This window comes from Brassica rapa, chromosome A07 (genome assembly GCF_000309985.2).
Source record: "Brassica rapa cultivar Chiifu-401-42 chromosome A07, CAAS_Brap_v3.01, whole genome shotgun sequence".
In the NCBI taxonomy this organism is placed as follows: domain Eukaryota; kingdom Viridiplantae; phylum Streptophyta; class Magnoliopsida; order Brassicales; family Brassicaceae; genus Brassica; species Brassica rapa.
Window position 1 is genome coordinate 22,350,924 of NC_024801.2, and position 24,943 is coordinate 22,375,866.

A 24,943-nucleotide genomic window follows, 5' to 3' on the forward strand; every position below is an offset into this window, starting at 1 on the left:
GTCTAAGAAAAAAAAACTGACAAATAAAGTTGGAAAGTAGGGTCAATTTTGTTCATATAACAAAATCAGTGCTCTTTCTCTTGAGTTTCATCTCCCACGCTAATCCTTTATGGCTTCCCCTACGACTTTTTCATCATTTTGTCTTGGAACGTACTCATCTCTTCCTATGTAATGCAAGCCAAGGCTTACATGGCTTTCTGCACCAATGTAACCAAGCTTTAACATAACTAATTGTATAAATTGTAGAGTCAAAAGGTTTGATTGTATAGTATAGTAGAAACTCAACAAATTTGATAAATTAATAAATATCATAAATTAATAAATTTTTCTGGTCTCACGATGGACTCATTCAAAATATGTCACTAATCAATAAGATAATAACTTTTTAAAAAATCCTATGTAAATATATGGTTCTATTAAAATTACAAATTAATAATTTATATTTATATACATTTACATTAGTATAAAAAATTATTATATTATTTGTTTTATATTGACAATGAACTATCTTTATATTTTCTTAACACTTAATATCTTTGATGAGATTTAGTAAAATTATATCTGAAACCACATTTAAATTTTATATACACCAAATAATATGAATGTTAAATTTCAAAATTTTTAATTAATGTATATACACTAAAATCAATTATTTTTATTAATTTATAAAACATATATTTTAAATAAAGAAATCTAGAAAACAATGTTTTTGTAAATTAATAACTCTATTAATTTAGAAATTACGATAGTTTCAACATTATTAATTTATATAGTTTTTACTTTATATTACAAATAAGTGCCGAAACGTTATAATATACAACAATAAATAACACGAGATTTTTGTTTCGTACATTTTCTGTGTAACAGTATATAGACTAAACAAGGGAAAATCGACTAATTCATATATCAATACAATGTCACGGTTCCCATCAGTACATATACTTGATACATGTGCTAAATCATAATCAGCATAATCTATATTCAAATTTCATACAACAACCAACAATTTTAGGTCAATTCATACATTGACCGTGTTTTCGTTAGTCAAATGGTAACATATGCTTATGTGGATTTACGGCGCTTACGCGGCTTTTACATTTTAAATAACTAAGTAACAAAATACAAAATTTATAATAAGTAGTCGGGGGCATCGAACCTGCGTTTGGACCATATTGAGCCACACACTCACCCACTGTGACAAACGAAATTAAGGGTAAAGTCATCTATTTTGTATTATTAACGTCTAATATGTTCTATTCATATATTTTTAATTATCTAGAATTAGTTCCACAAAATATATAAATTCTAAGTAATTGTTTTTAATTAACTTAATTATTGTTATTTTTTATAAAAATAAAATTTTTGAAATAAAAATTTAAAATCAAAAGGCATTTTCAAATAAAAAAGAAAATAAGAAAACAACATTTTTCTAAAAAAATAAAAACAAATTTTGAAACATTATCATAGAAAATTTTGAATTTAAAAAAATATAATTTGAAACTATGCAAAAAAAATTATTTTTATTTTTATTATTATTTAAATAATTTTAAATGTTTATTTAATATTTAAATAAATATAGTTATATAAAAAATAATTATTTAAATTGATAATAAATAAAAAAAAATATTTTTAAATAGTTTTGAATTATATGTTTTTAAATTTAAACTTTTTATTTTACAATAATCTTTTGAAATAATTTTTCATATTTTATTTTTAAAGTTCAAAAGTACTTTTTGATTTTTTATTTTTTTTTAAAACACAATAACAATAATTAACATAATTAAACACAGTTACTTAGAATTTGTATGTTTTGTGGAACTAATTCTAGATAAATAGAAATATATGAATAGAAGATTTAGATATAAATAAGTCAGAATTGATAACCCAATTAATAATCTTTTTTGGCGCAGTGGTTGTGTGTATGGGACAATATGGTCGGAACCTAGGTCCGTCATCCCCGACTACAGATTAATTTTTTTTATCAATTATTTAAAATGTAAAAGCTACGTAAGCACTGTTAAATCCACATAAGCATTCATTACTATTTGACTAACGGAGACTTGGTCAATGTATTAATTCACCTACAATTGTTGGTTGATGTATGAAATTTGAATATAAATTGTGTTGATGTATGATTTAGCACATGTGTCGAGTATATGTACTGATCGGGACCGCAGTCCTGTGTTGATGTATGAATTGATCGATTTCCCGACTAAACGAGCAATTGGTTAATTTTGAAGTTGTTACACTAAGCACTTATTTCTGTCAGCAAGTAAAAAAATATGAACCAACCAGAAGAACCATATAAAATATTACAACTAAAATCATGTATGTTTGATAAATTGGCAGTTAACAAGTTTATTATTATTATTTTATGTTGCATAAATTTAAATATTTTTTAGATTTATATATAAATTAAAATTAAATTAGGGGATCGTTGGCTAGTTTGTGGAATGAATTTTTCAGATACTTAGTTTATCTATTGAAACAAATTATCTCAACCAGACTATAAATATTTTCTTGTATTCCAAAAATACAGATGAAAATCAAAGGGGATTTTACAAAGTTGTTGAATATTTTTTTTTTGTCACGAACAAAGTTGTTGAATAAAAATGAAGAAACACAAGTTGTGAGTGAGAAGAATGGCAAATCCTTCTTTAGAAACCAAAGAAGGATCGTCGAAGGTAGATATATTTCATGAAAACAACTCTTTTAAACTTTATCTGATCATATTCACCATTTTATGGATAGTGAAGTATCACCTTTTCTATATCTATGGTTAATAAATGACTAATCAAAAAGTTTAGAACGGATAAATTGATCTACATGTCGAACGATCTCTGGTTTCCAGTCCACCGCCCGAGCCCAGCATAATTCCAAAAATACAAATCTATCCCACTCTCACAGTAGATCAATTTATCAATTGACATACAAAAACAAGGAACCATCAACTCCTTTATAACATTATTGAAGATGCAGATGCAGAAATCATTAGGAAAATACATATTAGTACGTTATCTCTAAATAATTCCATATTTAGGCACTTTACAAACTCAGGAACACATCTAAATCAGGATACCAAGTCGCACGAAATCCTTTACAAGAATTTGTTTAGAAACTTAAGTGTCCACTAAAAATGAAACATTTTTTTTGGCATTTTTTTCCCAGGATGTATGTCAATAGCTTATAACCTTAAGGCACAAGGATACATTGTGATGGAATTTTAATGACCGCCGTCAAAACAAACATGATACTTCTGAATATACCCTCTAATCCATATATTTTCCCAAAATAATCAATATACACAAATATGGATTACTTATTTTCTCGGTTACCTTTTTTTAAATGCAGATTTTGAGGCTCGAATTTGGAAAATGAAATGCATGATTATTTTTAGGCAAATAGAAGTAGCTTTCCAAACAGACAGTATGTAACTGGTGAAGACAGTGTCGAGGGTCGACATCAATGGATTGGCTAGTTTTCTTAGTCTACATTGAGGAGTTCTAAAGATGTATAAAATATTTAAATGTTTTCACAATCTCACATAACCCTTGAACGACAAACACCATTACCGACAAATTATAAAAAGATGCAAGGAGTCAAGCGTCACATATTGTCCATTTAGACCGAATTTTCAATTTGGACGACAATTTAGTTTTTCTTTACTCTCTTCGTATTGTTGTCAAAAACAAAAGTAAGCTCTTTGAGAATATAGAGAAAAGGAACTCCTCACAATGAGCACAAAATTCTATCTTTCCATTCAAAGGATGAAAGATAAAAGTGCACCAATTGAAAAGTAAAACTCATTATAAATTCCACCATTATAATTTTGAGATCGTTTATTTATATTAAAAATGGCTTGAGTACAAATTAAAGTCTAAAGATATATCCAAACCATTTGCTATGGTGAAAGCTAAAATCAGGGATTTGAATAAATATTAGATAACTTTTATAATCGACTTACATGATGATGTTTGCATTTTCGTGGAGAGCTAGTATTCTTTTGTCTTGAGAATTATGCTAGGATCAAACATGTTTATTAAGGAAAATCTTGTTGGATCCTTCACTATGGTTGTCATTAATGATCATTTGAGTACTTGAGTTTGCTATTGGTCATTTTGAGAGAAGTTTTAGTTGAATTTTGTTCTTTAATTGGTTTTATTGAAGCTAAGATGATTAGTAAATTAAAAACTGAAATAGCGAGGTTGACTGGCAAAGTGCAGACAAAAACGCAGTCTTCGTAAGAAGTCTGGTTGACAAAAGTAAAAAAGAGGCCAAATCATAAGACCTAACTTTACTTTCATTTCTGCCTCTTACTTTCACCATTTCATTGACGCAGGCTCCTTTCTTTTTACCATTTTGATATAAACATTTTGGTGAATTTTGTTTGTTTTACTCAATATATTGGAGAGTATCAAAATCAAACAATACGTTTTTTTTCTTAATCTACTAGGTATTGGCGTATTACACTCGTATGTTTTACCCCTACGTTTTTAAGTTTTGTAGATATATTGTTTATACTATAAGAAACTATAATTTAATACAAATTATACAATATTTATATATTTTATATAATATTATAATAATCTTTAGATTTTTATATAATATTATAATATCTATTGTAATCAACCACAACCGTTTATTTTTTATTTTTTTTTATTTTTCATCTTTCTCTATCTTATCTTTTTTCCCTAAATTTCATTTGATATGTATATTTTTATCAATATAATCCAGTCATAATAATTAGGTTATAAAACATTTTTTACATATGCCATGTTTTGAAAAAAAAATTAAACTAGATAAATTTCTCAGTAAATATATAATTTTTTCTTAATAAAAATGTCTATTTCTATTCTATATCATCCTGTAGAAAAACATTTAAAGACTATTTATCGAGTAATATAAATTCTCTATATTTTAAACTTGAAAAGATGGTTTATGAATATTTTTAATTTTCTCTTAGTCCAAACAATACTTTTTCATATGATTTATTGAAAAAATAATATTTAAGTATATGTTTTCCATTCACCATGTATAATACATCAACATTTGAACCTATTATCAGTAGTTTCAATGTTACTCACAACCAAACATACATGCATGAATTAGCGTTGACAGAATAATGTGTGTTATTATCGTGTCAATTATATCATGTATGACTGTCTTTTTATTTTATTAGCTATCCAACACGTTGTTGTTATAAATTTATCTGTGTCATATACATCTCATATAGGTACTCTATGAGAATTTGATAGAATATTATGCTTGTCAATGATTTCTGTTTTTAGGTTGTTTTGCATTATTGTTCATGTATCACTATTTGATTTTGTAAAAAAATATATACCTCTTAAAAATAGATAAATAGATTCGAATTAAGAATTATAAACATATAATATCCCATTTTTATATAAGACGACAAGTTCATACCATAATATCATATTTTTTAAGAAATGTAAATGTTGTTATATATAACACTATATTATGTTGTATAATATTATAATTTTATGAAATTTCGAAATTCTGCAAAAATCAAAGTGAATTGAATTGATTTAAACTTTCATAATTAAAAGGAATAAATTTTAGAATCAAAATATAATATATTAAAAAAATATTTTTGAGGAAAATAAAAAATATTAAAACACATCTTTATTTTAGTGGAAACATAGAAGAATACATTGAAGGTATATACATCTCCAAATCATAATTACAACTCTATTTTTCTTAGTAAAGGAGGTAATAATCTAATATTGATATTTGAAAAATAAGAGTATTAGTGGAGAACAATAAAACAAAGTGCTGACAAAAAAAAACAAAAGAAACAAAGTTAAGTGCAATACACTTATGTGGTTTGAGTCATAGATCAAACATTATGAGTTTTGTCTGTCTGGTTCGATAAAAGTATGTTTCATAATGCGTAATTACCCTATTCTAAATTATCTTTTGGAGAGTGTCAAATATATTCCATATTCCCTAAAACAAATGTGTCCCCGAGGTAAGACAATGGTTTTTTTTTGCTCCATATATAAAAAAACACTTCAGACTATCTTATGAAATGAATTAGGTCTGCGAAACAGTATGTACATTTGTGATCTAGAACCCAAACTCGTGATAAGTTCGATATTGAGGTTTTCTGGAAGCTACTTGATACATTGTATCTTTCTATAACAAAAAGGCACATCAAGAACCGTTCAGTCTCTTTGATTTGGTACCACACGAATATTAATTGTTAACATGCATGCTTATCATTAATTTGCATATATATGTGTCTGCGTAATTACATATATGCACAAAGTGTGTGTCTGTGTGAAAGACAGATCGTACATCTCATATATACGAGACTTCGATGTTGCTTCAATCTGACGTCTCATAGGTCATAACATGCATTTGCATCATTACTCCGGTCCACACCACCTTTCTTTAGGAGTTAAATTGTGACCTCATTTTTTAGATTAGTTATTTGATTTCCAATAAATTGATAGATTAATTGAAAGAAACCTTGCTGATGGATTTACGCTTCCGTAAAATATTCACAGTCTCACAATTCACGAGCCTCGTCAAAAGAGCATTGTTGTTTTTTTAATTGTTGCCCTGATATATGTCGAAAGCCCATTTATTTTTGGTCATTGTTCCTAGTTAAGTTATTAGTAAAAGCCTGATTATAAGAAGACGGCCGAATTTTCAGTACAGAAACAAAATAAAGTGGCCCTACAGTTTGTTTTACTTTATTTTTCGTTTTTCAAAATTCACTATTGGAAATAATTTGTATTCAAACGACAAACTTATTGTTATTGAAATATTATATTTTAAAATATTTTAAATTTTATATTATTGAATTTGTTATTTTATAATGTAAAATTGTAAATCCAGTGTTCGTATCAATCTTTTGATGTTCTTGAATTATGTCATAAGCTCCTGAAGATAACAACTTATAATCAATAAGACACCGTACAACTCCTTTTATTTTTATAACATTATACACAAAATGTGGTTTTAGTCTTAGAAGTCAAACTGCTAAAACTAAAAGTTATTAAGATATCTAAGTAAGCATGTACCAAACACAATTGTCCTGGAATACTTGTCTTTCTCTTAAGAAGATATGCTTGATAAATAAACACCAAGCATCTCCCATAGTTTGAATTTGAAGTAATAGTAGAATCAAACATTAGAGATAATAAAATGCACAAGACAAAGACGAACCAACACGTTCTGCCACAGTTTTTTCTTCTAGACGACTAGGAAAAAAGAGAGGGTATTCTGAGAATTGAACTCGGGACGTCTCACACCGTAAGCGAGGATCATACAACTAGACCAAATGCATTTTGTGCATTTTTTATTTCAATCAGCTAGAAAATGATGCAGTCTTTTCACCATTTTCTGGACAATATCAAGTCTTTGGTAAATTGATAGGTATCATCTATCATTATGTTGACGTGGCAAGTGCTCAGGATGACGTGGAAGGGTTAGAGCAAAGTAAAGACTCGGGATGGTTGAGACGCTTTGTCGTTAGTAATATGCATCAGCAAGAAGACTATAAGTAGAGTCGCTTGATTGAAGAATAGGTTATGTTTGATGTTGTAATTGGTTAGACATATGAGTTTAGATCCGATCGTGATGAGATCGGTGATTCAAGATTCACTCGCCATGAGAATGTAGCAAACCTCAAGCTATCCTTGTAATCGGTGTTAGTCTGTGTGTAATCCTCTTAAAGATTAGTAAAGAGAGTGTTGAGTGATGAGAAGTTATCTTCATACTTAACATAAATTGAACTTGAACACAGTGATGTAGTGCGCGATGCCTTTGGCACTTCCTTGTAGACGTTGTTTATGACAGATTGACAGTGCAACAGCTTCATCTTCTCGAACTCTAGTCCCGGTTCCTCCATTACTTCTCTAGCAACACCGAGTTTACCGACCACAACAGCGATTTTCGGCATCGCACTTTCTGTCTCCATTTCAGTGTGAATAAAAATATAAAATAACCATCCTCTCTCGTCGGCGATTTGTTTATTCATCGTTGACTATATGATGTCAGACGGTCCAGTGGCATGAGTCCCAGCCATAACACTTCTTTTATTATTTTCGACAAATGTTTTTGTTTGTTATAAAAATTAATATTCTTAACATTCATACCCCAAAAATAAACGTATTAATTATTAACAATATTGTTATTAAAATTTGTGAAGGAAGAAGAATAGGCTCCTCTCTATATTTTTACGGGAAGTTACTAGCACCACAAATTTAATTGCGCAATACTTTACTGCGTTGACCACCACTTGTCAGCATGAGATTGCATCAATAAGTTAGTAAGACACCATATATAGCTAACAAACCATAAATCACTCGTCTAAATATTTCACTTTGATCACTACGCTCTCTGTCATTCCTTCATCGATACAATGACGGATACGACAGACGATATTGCAGAGGAAATCTCATTCCAAAGCTTCGAAGATGACTGCAAGTTGCTCGGAAGTCTCTTCAATGATGTGTTGCAGAGGGAAGTCGGAAGCTCATTCATGGAGAAAATTGAACGCATTCGAATCCTGGCTCAGGTTTGTTTTATATTAGTATATAATTGTGTTAAATATATTATTAAAAATTAAGTCATTAATCTAAAAAGTGTACAATGGTTTTGGAATAAAGAGGAATGATACTAGTGTTTGTGGTTAAAAACGTTTCAGAGTGCGTTGAATTTGCGTTTGGCTGGTATTGAAGATACTGCAAACCTATTAGAGAAGCAACTGACTTGTGAAATATCCAAGATGCCACTAGAGGAAGCTTTGACATTGGCTCGTGCGTTCACTCACTCTCTTAACCTTATGGGCATTGCAGACACTCATCACAGGTCATGGTTTTAGAAAAAAACATTTACAACAAAAGTATTTACAAATAATGAACAAGCATAATAAATTCTTAATTTTTTTTTGGTATATAAACCTTTTTTTTTGTTTTTCCAGAATGCATAAACTCATAGACGTTACACAACTTTCAAGATCGTGTGATGATATATTCACTCAGCTATTGCAAAGTGGAATTTCCTCGGAAGAGCTTTACAAAACGGTTTGCAAGCAGGTTGACTTTATATTATATCACTTTTAACTGTTCCAATATGTTTGTAACACGTATATCATACTCCCTCCGTTCCATTAAGATAGATTTTTTAAAAAAAAAATTTGTTTCACAAACATCTATTTTTTGTGTTTTCTATGAAAAAAATTGTAAACTTTAAAAAAATTAATTGAATTTATTGAATTACTATTGATTAAAAATTATTAAAAATTGAAAATTACAAAAAACGATACTTTTATTATAATAGTTTAATGTGTTTATTTAATAAGTGTAAAAATACTAAAAAGTCTATCTTGGAAGGGAGGGAGTATGTCACAGAGCTGCGTGTCAAATTTCCACATTTTGATATTAAATTGCAAATTTTATTTATCGACTTTAGGAGGTCGAGATTGTTCTTACTGCTCATCCTACTCAAATTAACCGGAGAACCTTACAGTACAAGCATGTCAGAATTGCTGTAAGTTTGGAATGATGTTGGTATATATATACTTTCTTGCTGTATTCTTTAGTCAGAAAAAAAAGCGTTAAGACCGTTTACTTTCTTGCAGAATCTTTTAGAATATAACAGCAGATCAGATATCGGCCATGAAGATCGAGAAACACTAATTGAAGACTTGGTACTCTTCTTTTATAATTCGTTTTGTTAGAGCATTAAAATCTAATAAACTAATTATCATATTTTAAAGGTTAGGGAGATAACTTCAGTATGGCAGACTGATGAGCTTAGACGTCAAAAACCTACTCCAGTTGATGAAGCTAGAACTGGTATTATGTTAAATCGAATTTGTATAAAAATTTAGTTGACATTCCCTTCATTTTCCTTCCCTTCTAATTCACCAGGTTTGAACATTGTTGAGCAATCCCTTTGGAAAGCTGTACCACATTACCTGCGTCGTGTCAGCAATTCCTTGAAAAAGGTATGATTCTAATTAAATTTTCTAGTGTATATCTGGAAAAATAAGTTTCTAGCAAAGAATTTATTAAGCAATAAATATAACATTCCAAAAATAAAATCTGGATAAACTCAAGTTACCTAACCTTGAGAGTATTGTGATTTAGTTTACGGGGAAGCCACTTCCATTAACATGCACGCCTATAAAATTTGGTTCTTGGATGGGAGGTGATAGAGATGGAAACCCAAATGTGACGGCGAAGGTTAGTCTTTTATGTATATTATTCTAGGGCACAACTACTTTCCATTTTCCCATATAAAATTCCTGCCAATTACTTTTCCATGGAGAACATCGAACTTATCTTACTTTAACCTTGTGATTTCCTTGATATCTCACACTTAAATGTTGTGATACTAATTTTCCAGGTCACCAAGGAAGTATCTCTCTTGTCCAGGTGGATGGCTATCGATCTGTACATAAGAGAGGTTGATAGCTTAAGATTTGAATTGTCTACAGATCGATGCAGTGACAGATTTTCAAGATTAGCAGAGGACATTCTTGAAAAAGGTATGCTTCTATCAGTTTCTGTTGAATTTGTACATTTTTTTCCATTCATAATATTTTTTTACTATAAAACCTTACAAATTGATGTTTTCTCCCCTCAGAGAGTTCTGAAAAAAATTCTGACAGAGGACAATCAAGTTTCTTAAACCAGCAAAATTCATCCTTGTCAACACAGCTTCCAGATAAAGCTCAACATCCTTCTTGCATTGGTAAAAAAATACTTTTACATTTTGTGCTGGTAAACACGACCAACATCCACACCTTTTTCCTGATGCATTCATGTTCTTATAACTCATTTCATTACAGAAGATGGCGATTCACAACATCCCAAATTTGAAATTAATACGACGACAGATTTTGTGCCTCCTAATCTCCAGGTAAGGCAAAGCCTTTTGATATTTACATGAAACATAGTTTTGTTGAGTTCTTGCCAAGTCTTTTGATATTTTTTCCTTATTTTTCTTACACAGAAGCAAAATGAAGAAGACTCTCCAAAGATAGATTCGAAGTCAAATGCTGATGATACTCATACGGGAGGTCTTACTTCGCGAGGTTCTTTCTCATCTACCTCTCAACTTCTCTTCCAGAGGAAACTATTTGCGGAATCTAAAATTGGGAGGGCCAGTTTTCAAAAGCTACTAGAACCACCTCCACTTAAACGTGCTGGAATGGCTCCTTACCGCATTGTACTTGGAGATGTTAAGGATAAGGTACAAGACCTTAATATTTTCATCCAAAATTAACTTTTACGTGTTGGTTGCATCTTAACCTATTATAACTCGTTTTTTTTCTAATTCTTAGTAAGCATAAAGTTTGAGCCATATAAGTGCTCTAACTAATTCTCAAACTGAATACTCTATGATCACAGCTTGTGAAGACTCGAAAACTCCTTGAACTTCTACTTGAGGGTCTTCCTTGTGAGTATGACCCTAGGGTATCGTATGAAACGTCAGAGCAACTTCTAGAACCATTGCTCCTCTGCTACGAATCGCTGGTAAAACTCCATGTTAAAATAACGTTCCATCAAAATGATCTTTAACATCATTCTTTTACTTAGCAATCATCCGGCGCTGGTGTACTAGCTGATGGAAAACTTGCTGATCTAATCCGTAGAGTTTCTACATTTGGCATGGTTTTGGTGAAACTTGATTTACGTCAGGTGAGATTTTCTTCTATTTTTGGATCGCTCTTGTTTTAGTGGTTTTACTCGTATAATAATGTATATATGAATCATTTACCAGGAATCTGCAAGGCATGCTGAAGCTTTGGATGCAATTACAACATACTTGGATCTTGGTACTTATAGTGAATGGGATGAAGAGAAAAAACTAGATTTCTTGACAAAAGAACTTAAAGGGAAACGACCCCTTGTTCCTCCCACTATTGAGGTCAGAATGACAATAACCTTTTGCATATCAAAACCCGTCTTTCAGCATGTGTTACTGGTGCATTCGAACAAGAGCGATCCAAAGAATACAACTTACTAATAATGTATCAATTTTTTTTAATATCAGCTGTGGTCTATATTATGTGTAGGTTGTTCCTGAAGTTAAAGAAGTATTGGACACATTCCGAGTTGCTGCTGAGTTTGGAAGTGAATCACTTGGAGCTTATGTTATTTCCATGGCTTCAAATGTATGATCGCTTTGGTTTCTCTAGAATCAAATGTAGCAATAAGTTATGTGATACGTATACATTGAAATTGATTAATTTGTTGCTAAATTTCCAGGCAAGTGACGTCCTTGCTGTGGAGCTTCTGCAGAAAGATACTCGACTTGCGGTCACTAGTGAACATGGAAAACCATGTCCTGGTGGAACGTGAGTTTAAATTCATACTCATTATTTTCATACTAATTATAGAAACATTTTAATGTAAACATTTTATTTCGAATTGTATGCTGCCATACTCTCTCATTCGTTAGGCTACGAGTGGTTCCTCTTTTTGAAACGGTGAAAGATTTAAGAGCTGCTGGTTCTGTGATAAGGAAACTGCTTTCAATAGATTGGTACAGAGAACACATCCAAAAGAATCATCATGGTCACCAAGAGGTACATTACAACTGCAAATTAAACAATTTCTTAGAAGAATTAACCCCTCTAAAAACTTGTAACAATTAATATTACGTGCAGGTGATGGTTGGATACTCTGATTCAGGAAAGGATGCTGGACGCTTTACTGCAGCATGGGAACTTTACAAAGCTCAAGAAGATGTTGTTGCTGCTTGCAATGAGTTTGGGATCAAAATCACTTTGTTCCATGGACGAGGAGGAAGTATTGGTCGTGGTGGTGGCCCGACCTATCTCGCCATACAATCCCAACCACCAGGCTCTGTAATGGTCAGTTTTCATCTGTCTTGTGTTTTTTTTCATGGTGACACAAGAATATGGTCTTTTACTGGTTCACTGAGATTCAAGTCACTTAGGAAACAAACACATAACAACTACAATAGTTTATGTCAAATATTATTTACTTGGTTTGGCCAGGGCTCTTTGCGTTCGACCGAGCAAGGTGAGATGGTTCAAGCCAAGTTTGGTATACCACAAACAGCTGTTAGACAACTAGAGATATACACAACCGCCGTTCTACTTGCTACCTTAAAGCCTCCTCAACCGCCTCGAGAGAAAAAATGGAGAAATCTAATGGAAGAAATCTCAACAATCAGTTCCCAAAACTACAAAGGCACAGTCTACGAAAACCCAGAGTTTATCTCATATTTCCATGAGGCAACACCACAAGCCGAGCTCGGTTACCTCAACATAGGAAGCCGACCAGCTCGAAGAAAGAGCTCTACTGGCATAGGACATCTCAGAGCTATCCCTTGGGTCTTTGCTTGGACACAAACAAGGTTTGTTCTACCAGCTTGGCTCGGTGTAGGAGCTGGTCTAAAGGGTGTCTCTGAGAAGGGTTACGCAGACGATATTCAGGAGATGTATAAAGAGTGGCCGTTTTTTCAGTCAACTATTGACCTTATAGAGATGGTGTTAGCTAAAGCAGACATCCCCATTACAAAACTCTATGACGAACAACTTGTCTCTGAGAACAGAAGAGGACTTGGTGATATGCTGAGGAAAGAATTGATGACTACTGAAAAGTATGTGCTTGTGATAACTGGCCGCGAGAAACTCTTGGAGAGCAACAAGAGCTTGAAGAAACTCATAGAGAGTAGACTTCCGTATCTTAACGCTATGAACATGTTGCAAGTTGAAGTACTTAAGAGGCTAAGACGCGATGAAGATAACAATAAGCTTAGGGATGCTTTGCTAATCACAATCAATGGTATCGCTGCAGGAATGAGAAACACTGGTTAAGAAAGTAGCACAACACACTAAACGGAGATTTACAATAATCTATTATTTGGGTTTCTTTTGGTCTGTTCTTTTGTTTCTTGTTGAACAACAAGGTAATCGTACAGAAGAGAGCGTCGGGGATTTTAATTTATCATTGGACTAATTCCACAGTTTATATAGTTGTAATGTTTTGGGCTCAATGGACTTTGCGGTGGAATTATTGAAATAATAGGTAAAGACAGAACAAAATATTGCAATGTCTCTATATCCACATATTCCTTTTCCTTTATACAACCTGTGATTAAACCCCATCCTGAAATCTTATAACCGATTTCGTTGATGAACGATCAAAATGTGCATGCATGCATCATTTAGGAGAAATAAGTATCCATGATGGATTAGTACATAAATAAAATATGTTGTCATATTTCACGCATACAATGCAACAGAACTGAAATAACAACGTTAAATTTGTTTATAAACTGAAAAAATTGTTTTAAACATTTTTTTTTACGTCGAAAGACCATTCTATTACTCAAAGGTTTTAAACATGTTTAAAATGGTAACATAACAGAAATTTTTTTTTTTTGTTTACGCTTTCTAAATTAAAATTTGATTTTACAACCTCTAAATTAAAAATTTTAATTGTTACTATTGTTTCTATTTTATTTAATATTATGTTTTTGACACATCTGATGATCTTTTTACTACTGTTTTCTAACTTGAGTGTTGAAAATTCAGCAGAAACTACTTGATCATTATCCTTCTGGGATGTTAACATCGTTATTCGATTTATATGTAAATCGATATAAAGGAAAAATCTTCTAAACAGTAAGATTTGAGAACAACTTTTCATGTATAAATCCACTGCCAACTTGTGGTCTAAGTAACTTTAGTTTTGCTATTATTCTCTCTCATTGCCAATTGCTTTTTACTCTTTTTTTTCGTAGAACACTGATGTCTGAATCCTAGCCTACTAGCCTTTACATACCTGAAAGAAAAAGAGAAATACAAGGCATGAATCCCGGGAGAGCATATTCTTTAGAATATTATTATTTGCTTGTGTGGTGCATTTCTTTTGTCAACGTTGTGAGGTATAGGCTGTGCAAACCGAACCGATGTTTTTCAGTTGTCGATTTTGATTCAGCTACTTGGGTTTAACTTATAGGCAGACAACTGAAACTGATTTGGGTGGGTTTTTTCATTTTTTTGTATTTTACTATTGATACATGAGTATACGTATATTAATTTATAAAAAATGTAGATAAGATTTCATATGAAGAACGCAAATATCTGAAACTGAAAGTACGGGTCCGAATGGCAATATGCAAGAACTACTACGCTGAGGTTTTAATAATAATAAAAATATATAAATAAATAAATATATGTAGAAATTTATGTTAATATAACTAAGGTGCGGTGCGTTGCGGTTTGTAAGCATTCGAAGTCTAAATATCAAAATAGATTTGTTCGGAAAGAAAAAAGATAATAGTGAGCTAAGCACGCACTGATACACGAGCACTTTTTGTAACTGTTCACGAGCACATATTGATAAGCACTGCTTTACCTTTACTTTAATTGAATTACTGCCTCCAAATGATTGAATTCACTTTAAGTGAATTACTTTAATTGAATTACTGCCTCCAAACATATAAAGACTTTATCTACACCACCTGCATGCATTACATGATGAAGAGTATCTTAAAAATTTTCCAAACACATGGAATTCGCTCAAGTATAAATACATCACAATCATAAAATACCTCCAAAGTCCAAACCAACCTTTTTCTCTATAGGATCGTGTGTATATATATTCTCTTCTCAACGATTCGAAGATAATTGATTCTTAACAACCGGCTTGTAAGAATCCGAATCCAGGTACAGGCAAAACTTCATTAATCCATCGCTGCCTAAATTGAAAGCATATGCTAAACATATACTAATTAAACGTCGTTGTTACCTTTTGAACTGTAATTATAAATAAATAAAATAAATATTTATGTGTATTACTATTTAATACTATATACCGTAGAATTGCACGTGGCGTCGTGGGCAAAAGTTAATAAAACAAAATAACTTTCGTGAGAAATGGCTATAGCTAAATAAGTATACATTCTTTAAACTTCATATATAGGGGTGGGCGTTCGGGTACCCGTTCGGGTTCGGGTCGGGTATTTCGGATTTTCGGGTATTTCGGTATAGAGGTCTAGAACCCGTTCGGGTATTTCTGTACTTCGGGTCGGGTTCGGGTATTTTTAGTTCGGATTCGGTTATTTCGGATCGGGTTCGGATATTTAGATTTTGAAAAAAAATATTAAAATTTTCATTTCTCAAGTTTATTGTATTTAAAAATATAACTTTTAGTTAACTAATTTTTTATTTTTAATAGATTGAATGGTTAATAGATTTGGACATAACATTTTAGTTAACTAAAATATAACTTTTAGTTAACTAATTTTTTATTTTTAAAACTAAAAAGACACTAGTTTAGTTATTTTTTTTTAATTTTGGATATAACTTTTTGTTAATTTTTGAAATAAAAAACTTGACATGCATTTTAAGTGAGTAGCAAATCATTTTTTCCGGAATTGTATGTATATCATATGAACTTAAATTATGTGTAGTATCAATATAAATATTTTATATAAAATGAGAGATATAAACTAGAAACAGAAGGTTAATTATACATATGTTCGGTTATCTTCGGATATCCATTCGGGTTCGGGTATTATCCGTTCGGGTTCGGGTATCCAATCTCTCCTCATTCAATATCCGTTCGGGTATTTTGCTACTTCGGTTCGGATTTCGGTTCGGTTTTTTCGGATCGGGTTCGGGTGCCACTTCGGATATCGGGTAAAGTGCCCACCCCTATTCATATATATTATTTAGATTCTATGAGAATGGCGTATGCCCCTTTTGGTTAAAATATATCTATGTATTTTCCAACTATTAGCTTATTCAACTCCGGAAATAATATATTCCATATACAACCCTTTTTTTTTCTTTTTTGACTTAAAGTTTTTCCATATACATTGATTTGTTTTCTTTTTTTTCTTTTTGTTTTTATGTTGAGGTGACAACAATTATTAATTATTTTTCATAAAAAACTATTAGTTTAATTCAAAATCTTATACTTGGATGATAAATTATTTAGTTAAACTATTATATATTGACTACAAACTGAAGCATAGTTTTTTTTTACTAAACACTCCTTAATCACTACGGGAAGCAACATTTTCTTATTTTTATTAATTTTAAATATATGTTCTTGTAAAACATCTTTACAAAAGCATATATATTATTTTTATGCTAAATACAAAGCGTCTACGATAAAATGATCTTTGAATAATTTTTTTAATGTGCTTATGAGCTGCCTCTATATTATCCTTGTTACGATATCAACATTTGATATAACCCTCGCTCAAAAATTCCAAGTAGTTTAATAATATATATAATATATTTAAATATGTTTTCTCAAAATTTTATTAAACTACTTACATATATATGCTTATATATATTTAACACTTACTTAATTTAATTATATCTTCATCATCGTTTTTAATTGTACGATTGGTTAGCATCTCATCACAAAATATATTTTTCTGAAATTTGCTCGTATGATGCGCCATAATTTTTTTTTTTAAAGTTGACGGTATAAATAGAGAGATTCAACGTACATATATTCCCACATAGTCTAGACCAGAGGCCTACATCAAAGAGAGTGTACTACTGAAGGTTGGTATCATATTCTTACAAAATGGATTTTCTTAGGTTTAGCTCAGGTTTCTCACATGATATAGAATTTTCTGATTTGGCTACCCTATTTATCTAACTCCTAGATTCACTATTACATGTCACCATTTGAATTTGTTTGGATTCCTTTTTACAAAAGTAACAACAAAAAATGAAGGAGAAATCGCACCACAAAACTAAATGGGATATGCTATTATAAAAAAACCCGACAAAAGCATTGAACTAGCTTTGGCTAGATGTCCCTGGATACATCACTCTTATTTAATACTACCCGTACTACATTAGTCTACATGCTACTGCAATCTGACGAGCCAAATAGTGATGGTATATTTTCGGTTATGATTGTTGTAAAATGGGGTTCTTTGACAACAAAAAAAAGTAATTGTAAATGTAGAAACTTTAGTGGCTCGCAATATAGGTATTTGGTCGTTTTATCATTTTCCGCTGGCTTTGAAGAAGAAACGGTGGACCAACATTGCCATAAATTGGAAGTTGGATATGATATGATAAGGAATTTTCTCTTTTTAGTCGGAAAAAGGTAAATACAAATGGTTGCTCAAAAACGTTTTTGAAGTTTCAATGCCCTCCATTCGTATGGTTGCTCAAAAACGTATTTTTAAACCGCGTGCATAAAGCTTCATGAGCATCCTGTGCTTTGTAATAATATTTTCCCTAAAATATCAGATAGAAAATTTCATACTTTTTACTGTAAAACAAGCAACCATAAACAGAATGAAAATGTTAGCTCCCTCAGCAAACACCTTTGAAGTCCCATGGTAGTTTTTAACCTCATACTTAATTACTTTTTCCAATGTATATGGAAACTAGAATGCGAAACTAAAAACCTCAAAATTTGGAACGTTTGCAATATATGTTTTGTTTTTGTTTGCAATCGAACGTGGTTTTAAAAATATTTTTAAATTTTAAATATTAACTTACAGTTTTGTATTTATGAAAGTGGGTTATAAAGAACATTAATACATGTTCTGATTGGTAAAAACTTAAACTACTTGAATGACTATTAACATGGATTTGGCAGTATGCGCAACTGTAATATGAAACTATGAAATCAAAATTTGATTTGTAGTTCTTCTTCTTTTCTTCTTCCTTAAGATATACATGTTTTCAAAATCTCATTACCATCCAAAACAAATATAGTGGAAATCGAGCTGGTCCAACCTGAGTTCATCTTTTGTGTCTCTCGGCACCTAATTTCTTTTTGGTCCATTTCAGATATATCCTTTTTTTCCACAGACAATATTACTAAACTACAATCTACTTACTATTTAAGGCTATCCCATTTACGATACCCACATTATATATACCCTTACCGTTCATTTAGTTCGGTACTCGGTACAAGCTTCACTCATAGTTGGAACATTTTGAGTGGTGAGAGAGGTGCAAGAAGACCCGGCGGCCAGAGAAGTATCGGTGTATATATACCGGTGAGAATCAGAAGGTCCCACACGAGACAAGATTTACCTATCTAAAAGCACAAGTAGAAGAAGGATAGGATTAAAATTAGTACATGATCAGATTTAGTTTTAAGAAGGATATTTGAGAATGTGCTTTGCGAAGCATCATCAGTAGGATCAAGCAAGCCCAGTCACATATATTCTTCTCTTTCTCTGCCTTTTCTTTTGTCCATTATAAATCCTCTCTTAACCTACACTCACAAAACAAACACACTATCTACTTCTTTTGAGTTTTGAGTTTAAAGACTTAAGAGAGAGAAAGATATGGTGCAGTTCACTAAGCAATTTGAGGGGCAGCTTGTTCCCGAGTGGAAGGACGCCTTTGTAGATTACGCTCAGCTCAAGAAAGACCTCAAGAAAATCCATTTGTTAACCAATGGAGTTGAAGAGGAACACACAGAAACTTCTCTCATCAAAACAATCAATTCCTCTTTAGGAAAGCTTTCCCTTTTCGGTAACAAGGAACGGGAACGCCCTCGTGCCATCAAAGTACTAAAATTAGACCATCATCCTTTGTGATTTTTATCAACTATTCATCTTTTTCTGTACTAATGATTATGATGCTTTTTTGAACAGGTTCATAGAAAGCTTGCTTCTTCTGTAAGTAACAGTGACGTGTATGAGACGGAACTCCTGGAGACGATTGCTGATGATACCGATGCAGCAAAAGAGTTCTTCATGTGTCTGGACACGCAGCTCAACAAAGTGAATCAGTTCTACAAGACAAAGGAGAAAGAGTTCTTGGAGAGAGGGGAGTGTTTGAAGAAGCAAATGGAGATACTCATTGAGGTCAAAGATGCTTTCAATCAAAAGCAAGCCAATGGAGAACCTACTCAAGAATCAAAAAAAGACGATTCCATCTCATGCACCATCTCATCCGGTAATAAAAACATACATTATAAGTATCTCAAAGTTCATTGGCTAATTTGTATACATTTCAAGAAGTGGTTTGCTTAGTTTGCTATGTTTCTGGATGCAGAGGAAGACTCTATGAAAAGCAGAACAGAGGAAATAGAACTTCAAGAATATTGCTTAGAGGATTTGGATAACAATGGGAAAGAAGCATTGGAATCTCCGAGATCAGAAGAATCAATCAAAATCAACAACGAGGACTCGAAGCTGAGGACGGTTTCTGGCCGTGTTTTCAGCTGCCAGGGGAGGAATCTCAATATAAAGATTCCATTGACAAATCCTTCACGTAAATTCTCAGCTATAAGTTACTTCATCAAAGAAGATTTGATAAACCAGTCATCGTCAAAGAAACGTGGTCCAGATGGAGTAAATAAGCTGAGAATCAGCAAGAAAACTCTAAACCATGCCGAAAAGATGATCAAAGGAGCTTTGACAGAACTCTACAAAGGGTTGAATTATCTAAAAACTTACAGAAACTTGAACATGTTAGCCTTCATGAACATTCTCAAAAAGTTTGATAAGGTAAAGCAATTTTTAACCAGAGCTTCTATAAGTTTTTTTTTTCTTTTTCGTTTTATAAGACTAACACTTTGATGTTTCAGGTTACTGGAAAACAAATCCTTCCAATATATCTAAAAGTGGTGGAAAGCTCTTACTTCAACAGTTCAGACAAGGTAACTGGAAACTCTACGTTAGTTTTTTTTTTGTTTTTCAAGTTTTTGCAAGCGGAAAATCGAAACCTACTGTCCTGTCTTATCATTTATTGTAATCTTGGGACATGACAGGTGATAAATCTATCAGATGAAGTTGAAGAATGGTTCATCAAGCACTTCACAGGAGAAAATCGCAGAAAGGCAATGAAATATCTGAAACCGCACCACCGGAAAGAGTCTCACTCTGTCACCTTTTTCATTGGTGAGTTTTTTTAATTTTAATATCTTTACCTGTTGATGTTGTGACGTTTTTATTTTTCACTTTCAAACACGAAATCTTTTTGTAAGACCGACCACAAATAAAAAGCTTTTGGACCCCATCACATACATACACATTAGGATTCCACAATGTAACCTTTAATAACGTTCTGTTATACTCTCTGTTGCATAACATTATCTTGTCTGCTTAAGAATATTTGCAGATCATATAGGTTTGGTTTAATATTGTCCTCAATTTTGAGTCAAATTTAATATTTATTCAGGTCTATTCACTGGTGGCTTTGTTGCTCTTCTTGCTGGCTACATCATTGTGGCTCATCTGACTGGAATGTATAGAAAACAATCTGAGAAGACTGTCTACATGGAAACTGCGTATCCTGTACTAAGGCGAGTGGTCTAATTAAAAGCTTAATTCATAATGATTATGGTAAATCTATAAATAGAAAACTAATGCCAATTTGGTATTGTTTTGTTCTGCAGCATGTTTGGGCTCTTGTTTCTGCACTTATTCTTATACGGTTGCAACATATTTATGTGGCGAAAAGCGAGGATAAACTATAGTTTCATCTTCGAACTTGGGTCCGAAAATGAGCTCAAGTTCAGAGATGTTTTCTTGATATGCACAGCTTCAATGTCTGTGATAGTCGGTGTCATGTTTGTTCATCTCTTGCTTCTTGCAAAAGGTTACTCATTTGGACAAGTTCAAGTGATCCCTGGCCTTCTATTACTGGTATAGCCACTATTCATCATGTGTTTTTATGTAAATTTGTAATCTAATATGTTTTGTGATTTTTGCGGTTTTGAAGGTCTTCTTCTTAACACTGATTTTTCCCTTGAACATTTTCTACAAATCAAGCCGTTACCGACTTATATCAGTCATCAGAAACATTGTATTTTCACCTCTTTACAAAGTTGTGATGCTCGATTTCTTCATGGCTGATCAACTTTGCAGCCAGGTAACGATTCCATGGACCAAAACAGAGCTAAGAATCTGATCTTTTGCATAAACCCCTAGTCAAAATCTGATCTTTGAAAAATGGGCAAACTCTTATCTCACAGGTACCTATGCTAAGAAACCTAGAATACATAGCCTGCTACTATATAACCGGTAGCTACGCAACACAGGACTATGGATATTGTATGAGAGTCAAGTACTACCGAGATCTTGCCTATGCAGTTTCCTTCCTCCCATACTACTGGAGAGCAATGCAGGTAGAAAAACTTAAACTAAAACATCATTGCTTCTTCCCCAAGTTTCTGTTTCTTCTGTCCCAAGTATGGGTTTCCACTTTATAAAAATACTGAAAAAGTCTCTGCCACAGTGTGCAAGGAGGTGGTTTGACGAAGGCGAAACGAGCCACCTAGTGAACCTAGGGAAGTATGTGTCAGCAATGTTAGCCGCTGGAACCAAAGTGGCTTACGAGAAAAGAGGGGAGCATTGGTTGGCTCTGCCTTGTTGTAGTTATGTCAAGTATAGCCACAGTTTACCAATTGTATTGGGACTTTGTTAAAGATTGGGGTTTACTTCAACATAATTCCAACAACCCTTGGCTTAGGAACCAACTCATGCTTCGCCAGAAATCAATTTACTACTTCTCTATGGTACCAAATCTAAATCTTTTACCGCCTAATCAAAATGTTTTGACACTCCTCTGTATTTTCTCATTCTCTGATTTCTTTTTGTAGGTATTAAATATAGTTCTAAGGTTGGCATGGCTACAAACAGTTTTGCACTCAAGTTTTGAGCATGTGAATTATAGAGTGACAGGATTGTTCTTGGCTGCTCTTGAAGTCATCAGGAGAGGACACTGGAACTTTTACCGGTACAATTAATCTCCCTTTAAGGATCTTTTTGAGCATCAGAATACTGATGCTTGCAAACAAAACCACTGTTGCAGATTGGAGAATGAGCATCTAAATAATGCAGGGAATTTTCGAGCTGTGAAGACAGTGCCACTTCCTTTCAGAGAAGTTGATGAAGAAGACTGATCTAATCGAATCAGTAACCATTACTATTAGCTTTTTCTGAGATTTGAAAGAAGGAAGAGGAAGGATGTTCTTTCTTGATTAACCATATTGTTAGATCTGATCAAGAATCTTTATATCATTATTAAAACTATTATTATTCTTGTCCAAAAATCTCTGAAACTATTGAAGTTAAACAAGAGAACATAAAGAGAACAAAACACTTGATTTTATCAAGTAGAAAAAGTTAAGATGAATCTGGCAAAATCTGCTGCGCTAAAGAGGCGTGTGACTCTCCACTTTCTTCACCTCATCAACCTTCTTCTGTGCATCATCAATCACCCTTCGACGTCCAAGTAGATATAGAAAACTGAGAACAAACCTTGTCCATGGTGTTTTTGAAACAAGTCTTGTGTTCATCCATTGGGGTATTGACGAATTCACTGAAACGGTCCTTGAGGTTAGCAAGGAAAGTGGTATTCTCATCATTTACATGCTTTCTGCAAGATGTTGTGGAAGCAGCAGTTGTTGGCTGGCTCTCGGTTTGAACGTTCTTGGTATCCATCTCTTCCTGTTCCCCAAAAAAAAAAAAACTGGTAAATATGAATAATCCAACTGAGTTCTTAACATAGAACAAAGCCTCAAAAACAAAGACCTAGTATACTACTTTCTGCTAAACCCTAAAATCTCTTCAGAATTTGCTACGATGATTCAGAATTTCTTCTTCATCTCTTGATCACTAGTCTCATGTAATTGATAAAACATTAAATTTAATTAAGAGAATCGAAACTAAAAATACCTTAATCTTTGTCTCTCTTTCGCTTGTACAACTTCTTTCTATCTTCCTTCCTCTGCAAGCACTCTTTTCTGTCTCCTAAGACTCAGCGCCTATATATTATACACACATCTGTTTAAGTGTATAACACGCAAAAGAAACAACGAAAAGTTAAATATAATTAATTTTAGTTAATTTAACATAACACTATGTTTTCTTTTTTTTGTAATTTAAAAAAATTTCTAGTTTTTTTTCTTGGTTAGAAAGTTTTCAAAAAGTTAAATATGTTAAAAGTTAAACCTAAGAATATGTAAAGCTCAAAAGAATATGCATATGCAGTTTTCTACTGGAGAGCAATGCTGGTAAAAATTTAAACTAAACATTGTTTTCTTCCCCCCCACCCACCCCCCCCCCCCGCCCCCCCCCCCCCCCCCCCCCCCCCCCCCCCAAGTTTCTGTTTCTTCTTTCCAAGTATGGGTTTCCACTCTATAAAAAGTACTTAAACAGTGTGCAAGGAGGTGGTTTGACGAAGGTGAAACGAGCCACCTAGGGAAGTATGTGTCAGCAATGATAGCCGCTTGAACCAAAGTGGCTTACGAGAAAGAGAGGAACATTGGTTGGCTCTGCCTTGTGGTAGTTATGTCAAGTATAGCCACAGTTTACCAATTGTATTGGGACTTTGTAAAAGACTGGGATTTTCTCCAACATAATTCCCACAACCCTTGGCTTAGGAACCAACTTATGCTTCGCCAAAAATATATTTACTACTTCTCTATGGTACAAAATCAAAATCTTTTACCACCAAAATGACTCATGATACTAGTGGAAATATTTAATTTTCCTCTGTTTTTCTCATATTTGTTGATTAATTTTTTTGTAGGTTTTAAATCTTGTTCTAAGATTGGCATGGCTACAAACAGTTTTAAACTCAAGTTTTGATCATGTGGATTATAGAGTGGCAGGATTGTTCTTGGCTGCTCTTGAAGTCATCAGGAGAGGACACTGGAACTTTTACCGGTAAAACTTATCTTTTAGGTAAAACAAAACCATTGTTGCAGATTGGAGAATGAGCATCTAAATAATGCAGGCAAGTTTCGACTGTAAAGACGGTACCATTTCCATTCAGAGAAGTTGGTGAAGAAGACTGATCTAATCTAGCTTTGTCAGAGATTTCGAAAGAACAAAGAGAAGAAAGAGGAAGGATGTTCTTTCTTGATCAACCATATATCATTGTTATTATTCTTGCAAACGAAGATATTTATGATGCAAGATAAAAAAAAAAAGCGAATTCTATAAATAAATATATTAACGCCCAAAA

General features: G+C 32.6%; 1 protein-coding gene and 1 pseudogene across 2 annotated transcripts; both read left to right on the forward strand.

Annotated features, from left to right (window-relative positions):
- Positions 1-1,575: 1,575 nt before the first annotated feature.
- Positions 1,576-15,190, forward strand: LOC103830950 (phosphoenolpyruvate carboxylase 4). Of its 2 annotated transcripts, none has more exons than XM_018653135.2 (20): positions 1,576-8,551; positions 8,681-8,844; positions 8,957-9,071; positions 9,448-9,525; positions 9,617-9,685; positions 9,755-9,833; positions 9,909-9,985; positions 10,128-10,223; positions 10,387-10,528; positions 10,627-10,734; positions 10,835-10,902; positions 10,996-11,235; positions 11,394-11,519; positions 11,583-11,684; positions 11,767-11,913; positions 12,062-12,160; positions 12,255-12,343; positions 12,448-12,574; positions 12,656-12,862; positions 13,010-15,190. In XM_018653135.2, exons 1-20 carry the CDS (start codon positions 8,396-8,398, stop codon positions 13,832-13,834), a joined length of 3,114 nt encoding a protein of 1,037 aa, XP_018508651.1. In that variant the 5' UTR covers positions 1,576-8,395; the 3' UTR covers positions 13,835-15,190. The 2 variants fall into 2 exon arrangements, with proteins under 2 accessions (XP_018508651.1, XP_009105021.1); XM_009106773.3 differs by having other exon boundaries at positions 1,577-8,551; positions 10,832-10,902.
- Positions 15,191-16,576: 1,386 nt separating this feature from the next.
- On the forward strand, positions 16,577-23,429 carry LOC103830951 (annotated as a pseudogene).
- Positions 23,430-24,943: the final 1,514 nt, after the last annotated feature.

Bases quoted from the DNA above. Each gene is read 5' to 3' on its own strand.
- LOC103830950 (XM_009106773.3), top strand. From the start codon at position 8,396: ATGACGGATACGACAGACGATATTGCAGAGGAAATCTCATTCCAAAGC. The intron at 10,529-10,626 runs GTATGCTTCTAT...TTCTCCCCTCAG, and splicing joins AGAGGACATTCTTGAAAAAG to AGAGTTCTGAAAAAAATTCT. The intron at 11,520-11,582 runs GTAAAACTCCAT...TCTTTTACTTAG, and splicing joins TCCTCTGCTACGAATCGCTG to CAATCATCCGGCGCTGGTGT.